At 40.3% G+C, this 12,386-nt stretch overlaps 1 protein-coding gene across 1 annotated transcript in view; it reads right to left on the bottom strand.

The window, feature by feature from the left end:
• Nucleotides 1-12,386, bottom strand: part of LOC121733512 (alkaline phosphatase-like) — a 113,215-nt gene that overhangs the window by 16,433 nt on the left and 84,396 nt on the right. The window contains exon 5 of the mRNA XM_042123780.1: nucleotides 11,500-11,674. Within this exon, the coding sequence (XP_041979714.1) occupies nucleotides 11,500-11,674 (175 nt within the window). The remainder of the gene's footprint in view (nucleotides 1-11,499; nucleotides 11,675-12,386) is intronic.

Raw genomic sequence — 12,386 nt, 5'->3', positions numbered from 1 at the left:
TTGAAGTTTTAAAGTGGAAAAATTCGTAACAGTCCAGTGCCCCCCCCCCTCTTCTACCAGTTAAACGGTTGTTTCTGGAAATGTGAAAATATTCACGGGAGTAGAATACTTTAAAAGTTATTGAGTAATAGTCGATTAACTAAAAAAAAATATAAAGGTCCTTTGTGGCGGTATTGACGCGGTTTGAAGGAAAGATTAACGGTAATCACGCCAATTCGTCACATTGGGACGAGGAATAGAGATTCCTCGACGTTACACACAACAATGAGCAACCAAAAACAACGAGCACTCACCAGATTTGCTGGAAGACGCCGTTGAGTGGGTTCAGTAGCTCCTCGATACGTCTGTTGGTTCTGTGGATGTCCTGGGTAAATTCAGCTGGCCAGCTATCACGTTAGGATTTAGGATTCCAATGTCCACACACGATTCACCAGTAATTTTGGTGGAACTCGCGATCGCGGTAATGTGCAATTAATTAGATGCACGCGTTACAAAGTCTTGAGACGCTCTCGGCGAGAGGCGGAAAGCGAATATGGCGACTCCCGCGCCAAACAGCGTCACAGGATCGTGTCTCGCACGTCATTGGCTACTATCGTTGTGTGCGTTAACAGGTGACAAGTTGACGCGCGGTAAATATGAATTTTGAATTATTGTAGAAACGATACATTCCGCCCACCAAAATACCAACTGGGATTTTCTTAAACTGATAAAAGAAACGATAAAATATGAATAACTTACGGTACTAAGCTTAAACTGCTAGGTTGCTACTAAAACTAAGCGGTAATTGATTCTATTTGTCATTCCATAGGAAGAGGACACAATTTGACCAGGGGTCGTTTGAGCAAATGATCATGACGAGTTCGAATAGTTGCCACCCGAACTACTCCATCTGGTCCAGGATGTAGTGATACTACGCGTCCCAGCGGCCAGTGGAGAGGAGGTCGATTGGTATCTTTAATCAACACGATAGAATTTATTGTTAATGGTTTTGAATCTTTGGTCCATTTCGCTCGCTGAGTTAAGCCATGTAAGTACTCATGCCTCCAACGTTTCCAAAACTGCTGTTGATAAGATTGAATCAGTTGCCACCGGTTCAATCGATGAATTTTAACGTTAGTGTAATCTGGATCCGGAACTGTGGTTAAGGGTTCCAACGTTAAAAAATGACCCGGGGTCAAAACGCTTAAATCGTTAGGATCCGAACTCAGTGGACACAAAGGTCTGGAATTCAAAACGGATTCGATTTGAGTAAAGAGCGTGGCAAGCTCTTCAAATGTCAAAGCTTGATCTCCAACGATACGATACAAATGTGATTTTGCGGCTTTAATTTGGATTTCCCATGCTCCTCCGAAATGGGGAGCAGAAGGGGGATTAAATTTAAAAGAAATTCGCTCTGCTTGCGAGGCTTGTTCTACATATGATACGAGTTGTGCGCTCGCGCCTACGAAATTGGTACCGCAATCAGAATGGATTACGTTACATCGACCGCGGCGAGAAATGAATCGGCGCAATGCCGCGATAAAACCATCGGTCGATAAAGTAGATACTACTTCAAGATGCACGGCTTTTGTACTTAGGCACACGAACAAGCATAAATAGGCCTTATCTAGCTTAGCGCCCCTATGGGTACCTAATTTAATTCGAAAAGGCCCTCCGAAATCAACACCTACCTCTGAAAACGGTTTCGTTTGATTAACGCGAAAGGCAGGCAAATCACTCATAAACGGTTGTAAAGGTTTCGGGTTAAGACGATAACATCGTATACATTTCGAAAGTTGATTTCGAATTGCACGTTTTGCCGCAAATATCCAAAATTGTTGTAAAACTAAATAATGAGTCGTATTTAGACCTGGATGAAAGTTGTTTCGGTGAACAGATTCGATTACGGCTGTTGTAAGAACACACTTCCTTGGTAACAAGGCAGGGTGCTTATGTTCAAATTCTAGGCCTGAGTGAGCGAGACGTCCGCCCACCCTGAGAATACCTAAATTATCGATAAATGGACTCAGCTTTCGAAAACTTCGCGGTAATGATTTTCCATGTTTCAAGTTTGAAATTTCTAATGAAAAATAGCGATTTTGAAAATGTTTTACGATAATAAGTAGCGCACGATGACGCTCGACTTCGTTAATAAAATTAGTTTCGTACGATATGCCTGTGCGGCGCGCTTTATTAGCAAATCTAAAAATATAGGCTAGAATGCGACAAATTTTGTCAAGAGATGAATATTTCTCGAACATTTGATCGATAATGGACGGTTGTTGATCGGTATTGCTTTTGTCGATTACGAGAGCTACGCGACGTTGCTCAGATAAGACCACATCATTGTTAGCATGGGTCCTCGATCTGTCCTCTGGCCAATGAGAAGGTGATTGGGACAGCCAGTGAGGCCCCGCCCACCATAGTGAATTATTCAATAGATCGCTGGGTAATTGGCCACGTGAACAGACGTCTCCGGGATTCGTAGCAGAAGGAACGTACCTCCAACACTCGGTAGGTACGATATCCTGGATGTGACTGACACGATTTGCGATAAAAGTCGCCCATCGCGACGAAGGCGATCGCAACCAAGCCAGGGTAACAGTGGAGTCACACCAAAGGAAAATCTCATGTATGGGAATCCGTAAGGTATCCCTGACGAACTTCATGAGATCGGCGAGTAGAACGGCTCCACACAACTCTAAGCGAGGCAGCGATTGCTTCTTAAGAGGAGCAACGCGAGCTTTTGCACAGACGATAAAAACACGTATAGAACCGTCAGACAAGGTCACACGTAGATAAATGACAGCGCCATACGCTAATTCAGAACTATCGCAGAAACCATGTAATTGATACGATAAAGCGTTTTTACTAAAGAATTTACGTGGAATCTTTAGGTTCTTAATTAAAGAAAGCTGACGAGAGAAATTGTTCCATTGGGAAACAATTTCCGGTGGAGGAGTTTCATCCCACGACGAACCGATAATCCAAAGTTTTTGAATTAAAACCTTGGCAAGAATTGTTAATGGGGACAAAAAACCTAAAGGGTCAAAGATTCTAGCCACCTCACTTAGAATCGTTCGTTTGGTGCAGGAATTGTTTGTCGGTTGAACGGTAAAAACGAACGAATCCGAGGCAGGCTCCCATTTGAGGCCTAAAACCTTGACAGTTGTGTCTGTCGCTTCGGTAAAAGTTCTAGATTCCGATAGACAAACCTCTGAGGGAAGATCACTCAGAAGTTCAGGGCAGTTACTTACCCATTTTCGCAGCTCAAAGGAACCACGACCAAGAAGAGCGATAACCTGTGATTTTATGTCACGTGCCTCCTCCAGCGAAGAACTTCCGGTAATGACGTCATCGACATATATATCGGAAGTTAGAACGGTTTTAGCCTTCGGGTACTCGTGACCTTCATCGTTGGCTAATTGCTGGATGACGCGACATGCAAGAAATGGAGCAGAAGAAACTCCGTACGTTACGGTATTCAAGATGTACTCTTGAAGGGGCTCATTTGGATGAGCACGCCAGAAAATACGCTGATAATTGCGATGATGAGGAACTAAATTAATTTGACGATACATTTGACGAACATCACACATAAAAACTACTTCATGTTCGCGATAACGAAGAAGGATTTCAACAATATTGGACTGCAACTTTGGACCAGTCAGTAGTGTGTCGTTTAGCGATTTGCCGGTAGCATCCTTGGCAGACGCATCGAAGACGACACGAAGCTTAGTCGTCGCGCTATCCGGTCGCAGAATGCAATGATGCGGTATATAATACCTTCCCTGTCCGACTTGTTTAGGAGACACTAATGACATATGCCCACTTTCGTTATAATCGGTCATAAAATCGATATATTGTTGTTTAAGATCCGAATCACGAGAGAGACGTCTTTCAATAGCATGAAAGCGTCGAAGAGCTATATCTCTAGAGCCTTCAAAAATTGGCTCTCCGTTATCCTTGAAAAGAAGAGAAACGAAATATCTACCTGTCTCGTCACGGTAGTGATTATTGGTGAAAGTACTTTCACACAATTGATCTTCTGGAGAAAGACGAGAGGAAGATGGAACGGTATCGATTTCCCAGAAACGTTGAACGATAGTATTTAAATTATTGTCAAGAGCCTGAGAAGCAGGCCTACCTAACAAACACGAAGAAGCGAGTTTACTTTTACCTAGGAGAAGCCATCCGAAAATAGAATTGAACGCTTGTGGTTGAGAAGCGCTAGCCTTTATACGTTGCTCAAGAAGCGACTCAGCGAAAACATCGGCACCCAACAAAACGTCGATAGGACCAGGAATGTCAAAACCAGGATCAGCAAGCGGTAATGTTTTAACTTCCCACCCATTCGTGTTGAGCTTCGCTATCGGTTGCTCGCCGCATATGTTTGGAACAACGAACATATCAAGACGAAACTTATCGTTATTGTTAACACCTATATCGCAAGTAATCACGCCGCCCACCGCAGCAGGATTACTTCCTAGGCCAAGAATTTTGACGGAAGTAGCGATAGGCTGCAAGCGCAGCTGTTGTGCAGCTCGAGCCGTTATAAAGTTATTTTGACTTCCGGTATCAAAAAGCGCGCGAAAACTATAAAAATCGCCGGATGCGTCGCGAATCTGTATTATGGCGGTCGCTAGTAACACCGTCGTCGGAGACGGAGAAGAAATTTCCTTCGATACTAAGGTCGTTGAACTTGACTTGTCATCGGATGACACGGAATTAGTTTTCGGTAACTCGCGATGCAGAAGAGTGTGATGTTTACGTTTACATTGTTTACACGCAAATATTGAAGTGCACTGTTGCACGGAATGTGACGCGTTCAAACAGTTGTAACACCATTTCCTGTCAGTGGCCACGGCCATACGTTCATCCGTCGATTTTGAAAGAAAAGATTGACAAGCCATTATGCTATGTTTATCGCCGCAATAAGAGCATTTACGACCAGGCGGTAATGTAGACGATACCTTAGTAGGGCTGCCGTTCCGTGCAGCGCCAGTACTAGTACGAGAAGAAACTAGTGTGACATTTTGTCGCTTCGATCTCAACGAATTTATCGGAAACTCTTTAGACAATGGCGCGGATTTGTTATTAACAGTGCGGTCGGTAAAATGAGTATCACGAATCAAAGCTTCACATTTTGAACGCAAAAAATCTTTAATTTGAATATAGGATGGAAGATCCACATCACTATGTTTTTCTTCTAATTCGCGTCTTAATTTAGGATCGAGCTTCGCTAAAATGTGATAACTAAGAACAAAATCCCACTGCTCGACAGGTAAACTTAATTGTTTCAATATAGTTAAGTTTTCTTCGATAGTATCAAGCGAGTTTCGAAAATCGTGAGCGTTACCTATTTTAAAATTAATTTCTAAAATGTCACGCCAACATGTAAAAGCTAGTTCGCGTTTATTCTCGTATCGATTTCTGAGCGCATCGTATGCACTATTATAATGCTCCGCCGCGACAGGAAACGTCCGAATTAACGATAAGGCATCACCGCGTAAAACGGAAACTAAATAATGAAATTTCTCAATATTAGTTAATTGAGAGCACTCGTGAATCAATGCGTTATAAGTTGAAATGAATTCCGGCCACGATTTTATAGCCCCTGAAAATGTAGGTAACGATATCTTCGGTAAACGTATGTTGCTACCCGGCGCAGCTGCGACTGAGTCGCGCCGCGACCGCAAGTCATCCGGTTGAGAAGATGAACTCGGTTCATATTTACGTTGCAGCGTAACCACTTGAAAATACATGTCGTCGAACATCTCCTGAATCTCGTTATCTTTGTCGTCGACGTCATCCTTTAAAAGATCTAAAATTATAAAATGCGCCTCTTGAAAGTCGTTAGCAATAGATTTTAATTCTTGACAATATGAAAGAAATAACTCGACCTTTGATTGGTCAGACTGAGCCGAGTTCCCGACGTCCAAGGCTCTCGCTATACGATTATATGCGATAGTGCGTTTACGACGCAAACTAGGTAAATTATTAATCGTATAAGACGATTCGATACATTTCTTAACCGTAGGTTTAGATTTACGCCTCGCTAGATAAGACATAATTATAAATCACCACAACAAACGATAAGGTTAAGTTCGTTTCAATCGATAATAATAATTGAAAATGAATTTTAAAAGTACGTAAACAACTATGCAAGTTCGAGGAATGTGACTTGATATAAATCTAAGCCACTGAAATAGACACTGCACTATTATAGAAATTATTTAATGTCTATGCAAGAATGTTTTACGAAAACTATTACGATATACTACTAATCGTTTGAAAATATCGATAAGAATATTGTTTAGTAGAAAATAAATTATTAACTTCACAATAATTTATGAAATATGAAGTGAAAAGTTCCAATCGTTACGTGCGATATGCGCATCTAGTGTAATACATCGATGGCCTGAAGTTGCTTAAACAACTTGAAGTACCTAATATGCCTCGGTGCGTTCGGTACGGTGCGTTGCTAAGTTCACTCGATACGATATTATTTGCAATAATGCTAACTGCAAATTGTTAAGAAAAAAAGAACATGCAACATTGAAATAGAAATATCACTAGGCAAAATTAGGGTTTTTTAAGTTGGAACATTTAAACTTGAATAGAAGTTGCGAGAACGTTCGATAACTTTTTATGAAAATGAAATGCGGTAGTTGTGAAAAGAAATGGAGCAAAGATTATGCTTATTTTTCGTTAATTTGGAATCCTAAACTATGTTTGTAGGTATGATTACGAATGAATAAATCGGTATTTGGCAGGCTGAATGCATTTTTACCTAGAAATCCCTGGTTTCGGCACCAGAAGAATGTGGCGGTATTGACGCGGTTTGAAGGAAAGATTAACGGTAATCACGCCAATTCGTCACATTGGGACGAGGAATAGAGATTCCTCGACGTTACACACAACAATGAGCAACCAAAAACAACGAGCACTCACCAGATTTGCTGGAAGACGCCGTTGAGTGGGTTCAGTAGCTCCTCGATACGTCTGTTGGTTCTGTGGATGTCCTGGGTAAATTCAGCTGGCCAGCTATCACGTTAGGATTTAGGATTCCAATGTCCACACACGATTCACCAGTAATTTTGGTGGAACTCGCGATCGCGGTAATGTGCAATTAATTAGATGCACGCGTTACAAAGTCTTGAGACGCTCTCGGCGAGAGGCGGAAAGCGAATATGGCGACTCCCGCGCCAAACAGCGTCACAGGATCGTGTCTCGCACGTCATTGGCTACTATCGTTGTGTGCGTTAACAGGTGACAAGTTGACGCGCGGTAAATATGAATTTTGAATTATTGTAGAAACGATACATCCTTTTTTATGAAATAAGGGGGCAAACGAGCAAACGGAAAACAACTACCGTCGCCCATGGACACTCGCAACATCAGAAGAGCTGCAGGTGCGTCGCCGGCTTTTTAATAGGAAATACGCTCTCTTCTTGAACGGAACTGATACGAGTATAAATATGTTGTTAGTTATGTGAAACACGTTATAATTAATGTTCATTCTTGACCGTACTAAAATTATCAAAAACTAGCGGTACTACGGAACCCTAAATTACGCGTGGCCCGACACTCACTTCGCCGATATATTGCATGTACTATAACTTCTTGGTGTTTTTTTTTCTACAGTAATAAATTACACACTTTTCACGCTTATTCTGCTTAATTTTATACAATATTAAGTTTACTATAATGCTTTTTACTTTCAATGGGCACATCTACTTAATTTGACGTATGACGTTGTAGATTTTATATACTTTAGCAACACACATGAAACCAATGATATTCTATGTTACTAACGTAACTAGATTGGAAGTTTACGGTAGCAACGCGTTGCCACTTCGAAGATGCCTGCAGGCATATCTCACATACATAATGACATAACGAATATATGACTTGACATTGTCTTTTGAACAAAAAAGTGGTTACGCATTTCTGAGAATCTTTTGTAAGACATTGCTACTCTAGTATTTTAGAAACATTGTTTTTTTTTATGAAATAAGGGGGCAAACGAGCAAACGGGTCACCTGATGGAAAGCAACTTCCGTCGCCCATGGACACTCGCAGCATCAGAAGAGCTGCAGGTGCGTTGCCGGCCTTTTAAAAGGGAATAGGGTAATAGAGGAGGGTAGGGATGAGAAGGGAAGTGAAGGAAATAGGGGAGGGTAGGGAAGGGAATAGGGTAAGGGATTGGGCCTCCGGTAAACTCACTCACTCGGCGAAACACAGCGCAAGCGCTGTTTCACGACGGTTTTCTGTGAGAACGTGGTATTTCTCCGGTCGAGCCGGCCCATTCGTGCCGAAGCATGGCTCTCCCACGTATTGTGGGGAAAACATTTTCGAAATAACACGGATCAGTTTAATTTTAATATTCAAATTGATAGTAGTAGTTGTTAAGTCGTTAATTTAAAGCGCATGGGTCCAATCCATGAGGCTTAATAATTCTCCAACCCTCATTAATTGTAAGAGGGATAATTGTTGTTCAACAAATACAACATGTTAATAACTAAGAACATCAAAACTATTTAAATTATTTGCGAATGTTTCAGTGGGTACTTTGATCAGTAGTTTGTGTTGATATTTTTTTGTTTAATGTTAGATACATCTATTTCCTATCCTGTCCGTGTACCTTTTTGTCTCTTTTTTTTTAGATTGAAATATTTTGTACTAAATAGTATTTATGCAACATAAGCTAGTTTAAGTTTCATCAGTAGATCTAAGATTTTGTTGAATGTTATATTAATAATCTAAATTAAATAGACTATTTTTCGTAGTTGGTACGAGTAAGATGTAATTAAGTTTCTCACGAGATCTAAAACATTTCCTTTAAGACCTGTAACACATCTACAATATCTTTACATTTAGCAGTTCACCTCTTCAAATTAAAAATCAGTGTCATGCCTATCAAAGGCGGTTGCAGCAAATTGTTCCTAATTTGGCACAAAGCGAAACCGGAATTGCTGAGTACGAAACCGACATATTTTCTTTTTATAATTTACTTTTTTAAACTTCTAATATGGCTACAGTTATAAACGTCTGCAGTCTGCTAGACTGTCTCTTACACTTCCCGCTAAGGACGGCTAGAATAAAAGAGTAAGAGATTAGATTAACATAATATTATAGTTAATTATGGAAACAGAGAACCAGGAAAAAGAGAGGAATAGAGTATATTGTTTATCAGGGAATAGAGCAAAATTATGAGCAAAAACAAGCAATAAATCATTATTAAATTGATTGATAATGGTGCGCTTATACGGGCAACTAAAATTGCTCAACTACAGTCAATTGTCGTCAACTTTGACGTCACGACTACATCAAGCAATTAGCGGCAACAAGCAGCAAATTTGCGCAATATAATATTGAGTGATGTGGCCATCGAATATTTGAGCGATATGACATTGAGCGATATGAAATAAATTGCTCCATATTGCTCCACTAATTGCTCCAGATCGCTCCGTTTGTGCCGCCGAGCAATTATTGCCATAATTTTTGCCCGTATAAGCGCTTCTGAAATCTAGCTGGAGAGGAGTAAAAAAATATTCAACGTGATCTTTTGTTTTGAGAGCTGAATATCTGTCACCTCGAGCTGCCAAAAAAGTTGCCTCGTTATTTTGCATGATACGTCATTTGACATCTTCGTTCATTAGTAAATCAGATTTTCACCACTTTTTTATGGGGATTGTTATGACACTTGATATTTCCGCTATCCACAAAGTTCAAGTATTACGCATTTATTTTAAAACTAACTTTTGCAAGCGGCTTCGCTCACGTTAAGAAGTATTATTACATATCTTTCATCCCCATTTTATCCTCTTAGGGGTGGAATTTATCAAAATTCTTTCTTAGTTGATGCCTACGTCATAATATCTACCTACATGCCAAATTACAGCCCGATCCGTCCAGTGGTTTTGGCTGTGCGTTGATAGATCACTACGTGTGTCAGTCAGTCACCTTTGAGTGTTTTAGATAGTGCCCCTTATCGTAGATGCTTCCACTAATCTATCCCCTGATATATAGAAACGTTGTAAATCCGAGACACTTCTACTGAGACTTTAATAGATGGATTCTAAGCTGAAGGAGTTTGAAAATGTACCTTCAGGACATAAATAACATTCGTAAAATATATTTCGACTACTCTAAGCCTGACCCTCTAAATAGGCAATTTCTAGGCCGCTTATAGCCGTAGTGTACCCATTTTATGTAAGGTTGTTTTTCATTCGATTCGAGAGACGATAAAATCTTGCTTATTTCTTACAAGGATGTTTTTTTTATAAGAAAGACTTCTATTTCATAAATATGTTTCTAGTTTTCAGTTTGCTTTGTGATTTAAAGAATATTTGCTATCGCTAGTATCTATTTTATGATGTCTCTGAAAGGATTAAGTGCACGGACCACGGTACAAGAATTGTTTTTAAATCAAACCTCACCGCACCGGAGGAAATTGTTTCGGAAATAACAAAGCCATGACTATCAGCACTTTGTTGAACTAATGTACAATTATACTCGATTTACACTCGACGAGCCGCGACAATGAGTTTCTAAAATACTAGAGTAGCAATGTCTTACAAAAGATTCTCAGAAATGCGTAACCACTTTTTTGTTCAAAAGACAATGTCAAGTCATATATTCGTTATGTCATTATGTATGTGAGATATGCCTGCAGGCATCTTCGAAGTGGCAACGCGTTGCTACCGTAAACTTCCAATCTAGTTACGTTAGTAACATAGAATATCATTGAGCCGCGAGACGCACCGCGAGCCCTGAGTGTAAACTCGAGCTCGCGGCTCATCTCGCGGCGCGGCTCGCGGCTCGCAGGGCTCGCGTCGGGAACGGTTTCCAAAGAAGCTCGAGGAGGACGCGAGCTTTGTGTTTACACTCGCGCTTCGACGCGAGCCGCGAAACGCGCCGCGAGCCGAGCCACGAGACGCGAGTATAAATCCAGCATAGAGAAGTTGATTCAAAAGTGGTGGACCTATGTAATTAATAATTATTTCAAACCCAGCAATCACGACTAAGCGAGCCCCTAGAGTCGTAAACTTAGTATCACGTTGCGCAATATCATATTGTATTGTGCAATATTATTGATCGTCTAGGGTTTGTATTGAACGCGCCCGTCTCTCAATCTTATTGTCAAATATTATGTTGTTCAATTTAAGGCTCTAGGGTACCACTAACATTGAATTGACATAACCCGAGCAAATGACGTAGGTCCACCTTATATAAATCAATTTCTTCTATCCTTACTTTATATTATAAATGCTAATGTGTGTCTGTCCGTCCGTTTGTCTGTCTATTACCTCTGCACGCCTAAACCACTGAACTGATTTTGCTGAAATTTGGTATGGAGATACTTTGAGTCTTAAAGGGCATAGGATACTTTTCATTCTAAACAAATCTACGGTTCTTCGCGATAGACGAATTTAGTTGCGGGGTTGCGGGCGGCATGTAGTGGTTCTTAATCTTTCTCTTTTCTTTTCTAACTCTTTCTTCGGTGTGGCATACCTGCATCGTGTGCCCAGTCGATGAGCGAGGAGACCTTGGAGTTGACAGATGAGGAGCAGCTGTTGAAGCGGCCTCCAGCGTCCAGGCCCAGGGTCTCGTACCGCGCCTTCACCCCGCACAGCAGAGCCGTCGCGCAAGCTGACGACTCCCCAGTTTGAGCATCAACGTTGTACGTCTACAGAATGTAAGAATCTTAGGGTGAAGCCAAACGAGAGTAATAATGTGAGACGTGAGTCGCAGAATTTCGGTCGCTTAAAATATTTTTTGTGTTTTCCTAATAATTTTATTGGTTTCTATAAATTAATAAAGAAATTTTTTCCATGGCTCAGTTTCATTTGGGTCTAAATGGGTTAAATTGGTATCTAGGATTAAAGCTGCTTGAGAAAACTAACTTGACGCTAATTACGCGTCGTTCTTTTTCACATTATGAAAGACGGGTATAAGTGTGAAGAGAGCAGGAATATGTTTGTTTTTTTTTTAACATAAATTCTGATATTTATACCAAATTCTCTCAGCAATAATTAATGTTATATTATGGCAACATTTATGTATCAATAAAAGAGACAATAATTGTATTTTAAAAAGATAAAATCGACTTCAAAATTGTACGTAATTGACAATTAAAATTCCCTATTTTAAAAACTACTAAACTGATTTTGATGAAACTAGGTATTGTTCAACTTAGGTAATGCTACAATTACCTAAGTTGAAAAATACCTAGTACAATAAAAAAAGAATTACTTAAATCGGATCAGTACTTCCGGAGATATGGCGACACATTCATAAAACATACATACACTTTTGAAATTTGGCACATTTGTTCAGACGCTGATATAGATTAACATAATATATGAAAACTGGGCAGTTCTGGAAATATTACATACATG

This window comes from Aricia agestis, chromosome 14, assembly GCF_905147365.1.
Source record: "Aricia agestis chromosome 14, ilAriAges1.1, whole genome shotgun sequence".
In the NCBI taxonomy this organism is placed as follows: Eukaryota; Metazoa; Arthropoda; class Insecta; order Lepidoptera; family Lycaenidae; genus Aricia; species Aricia agestis.
Note: the sequence above shows the minus strand (reverse complement) of the source record. Positions and strands in the feature narration are given on the sequence as shown.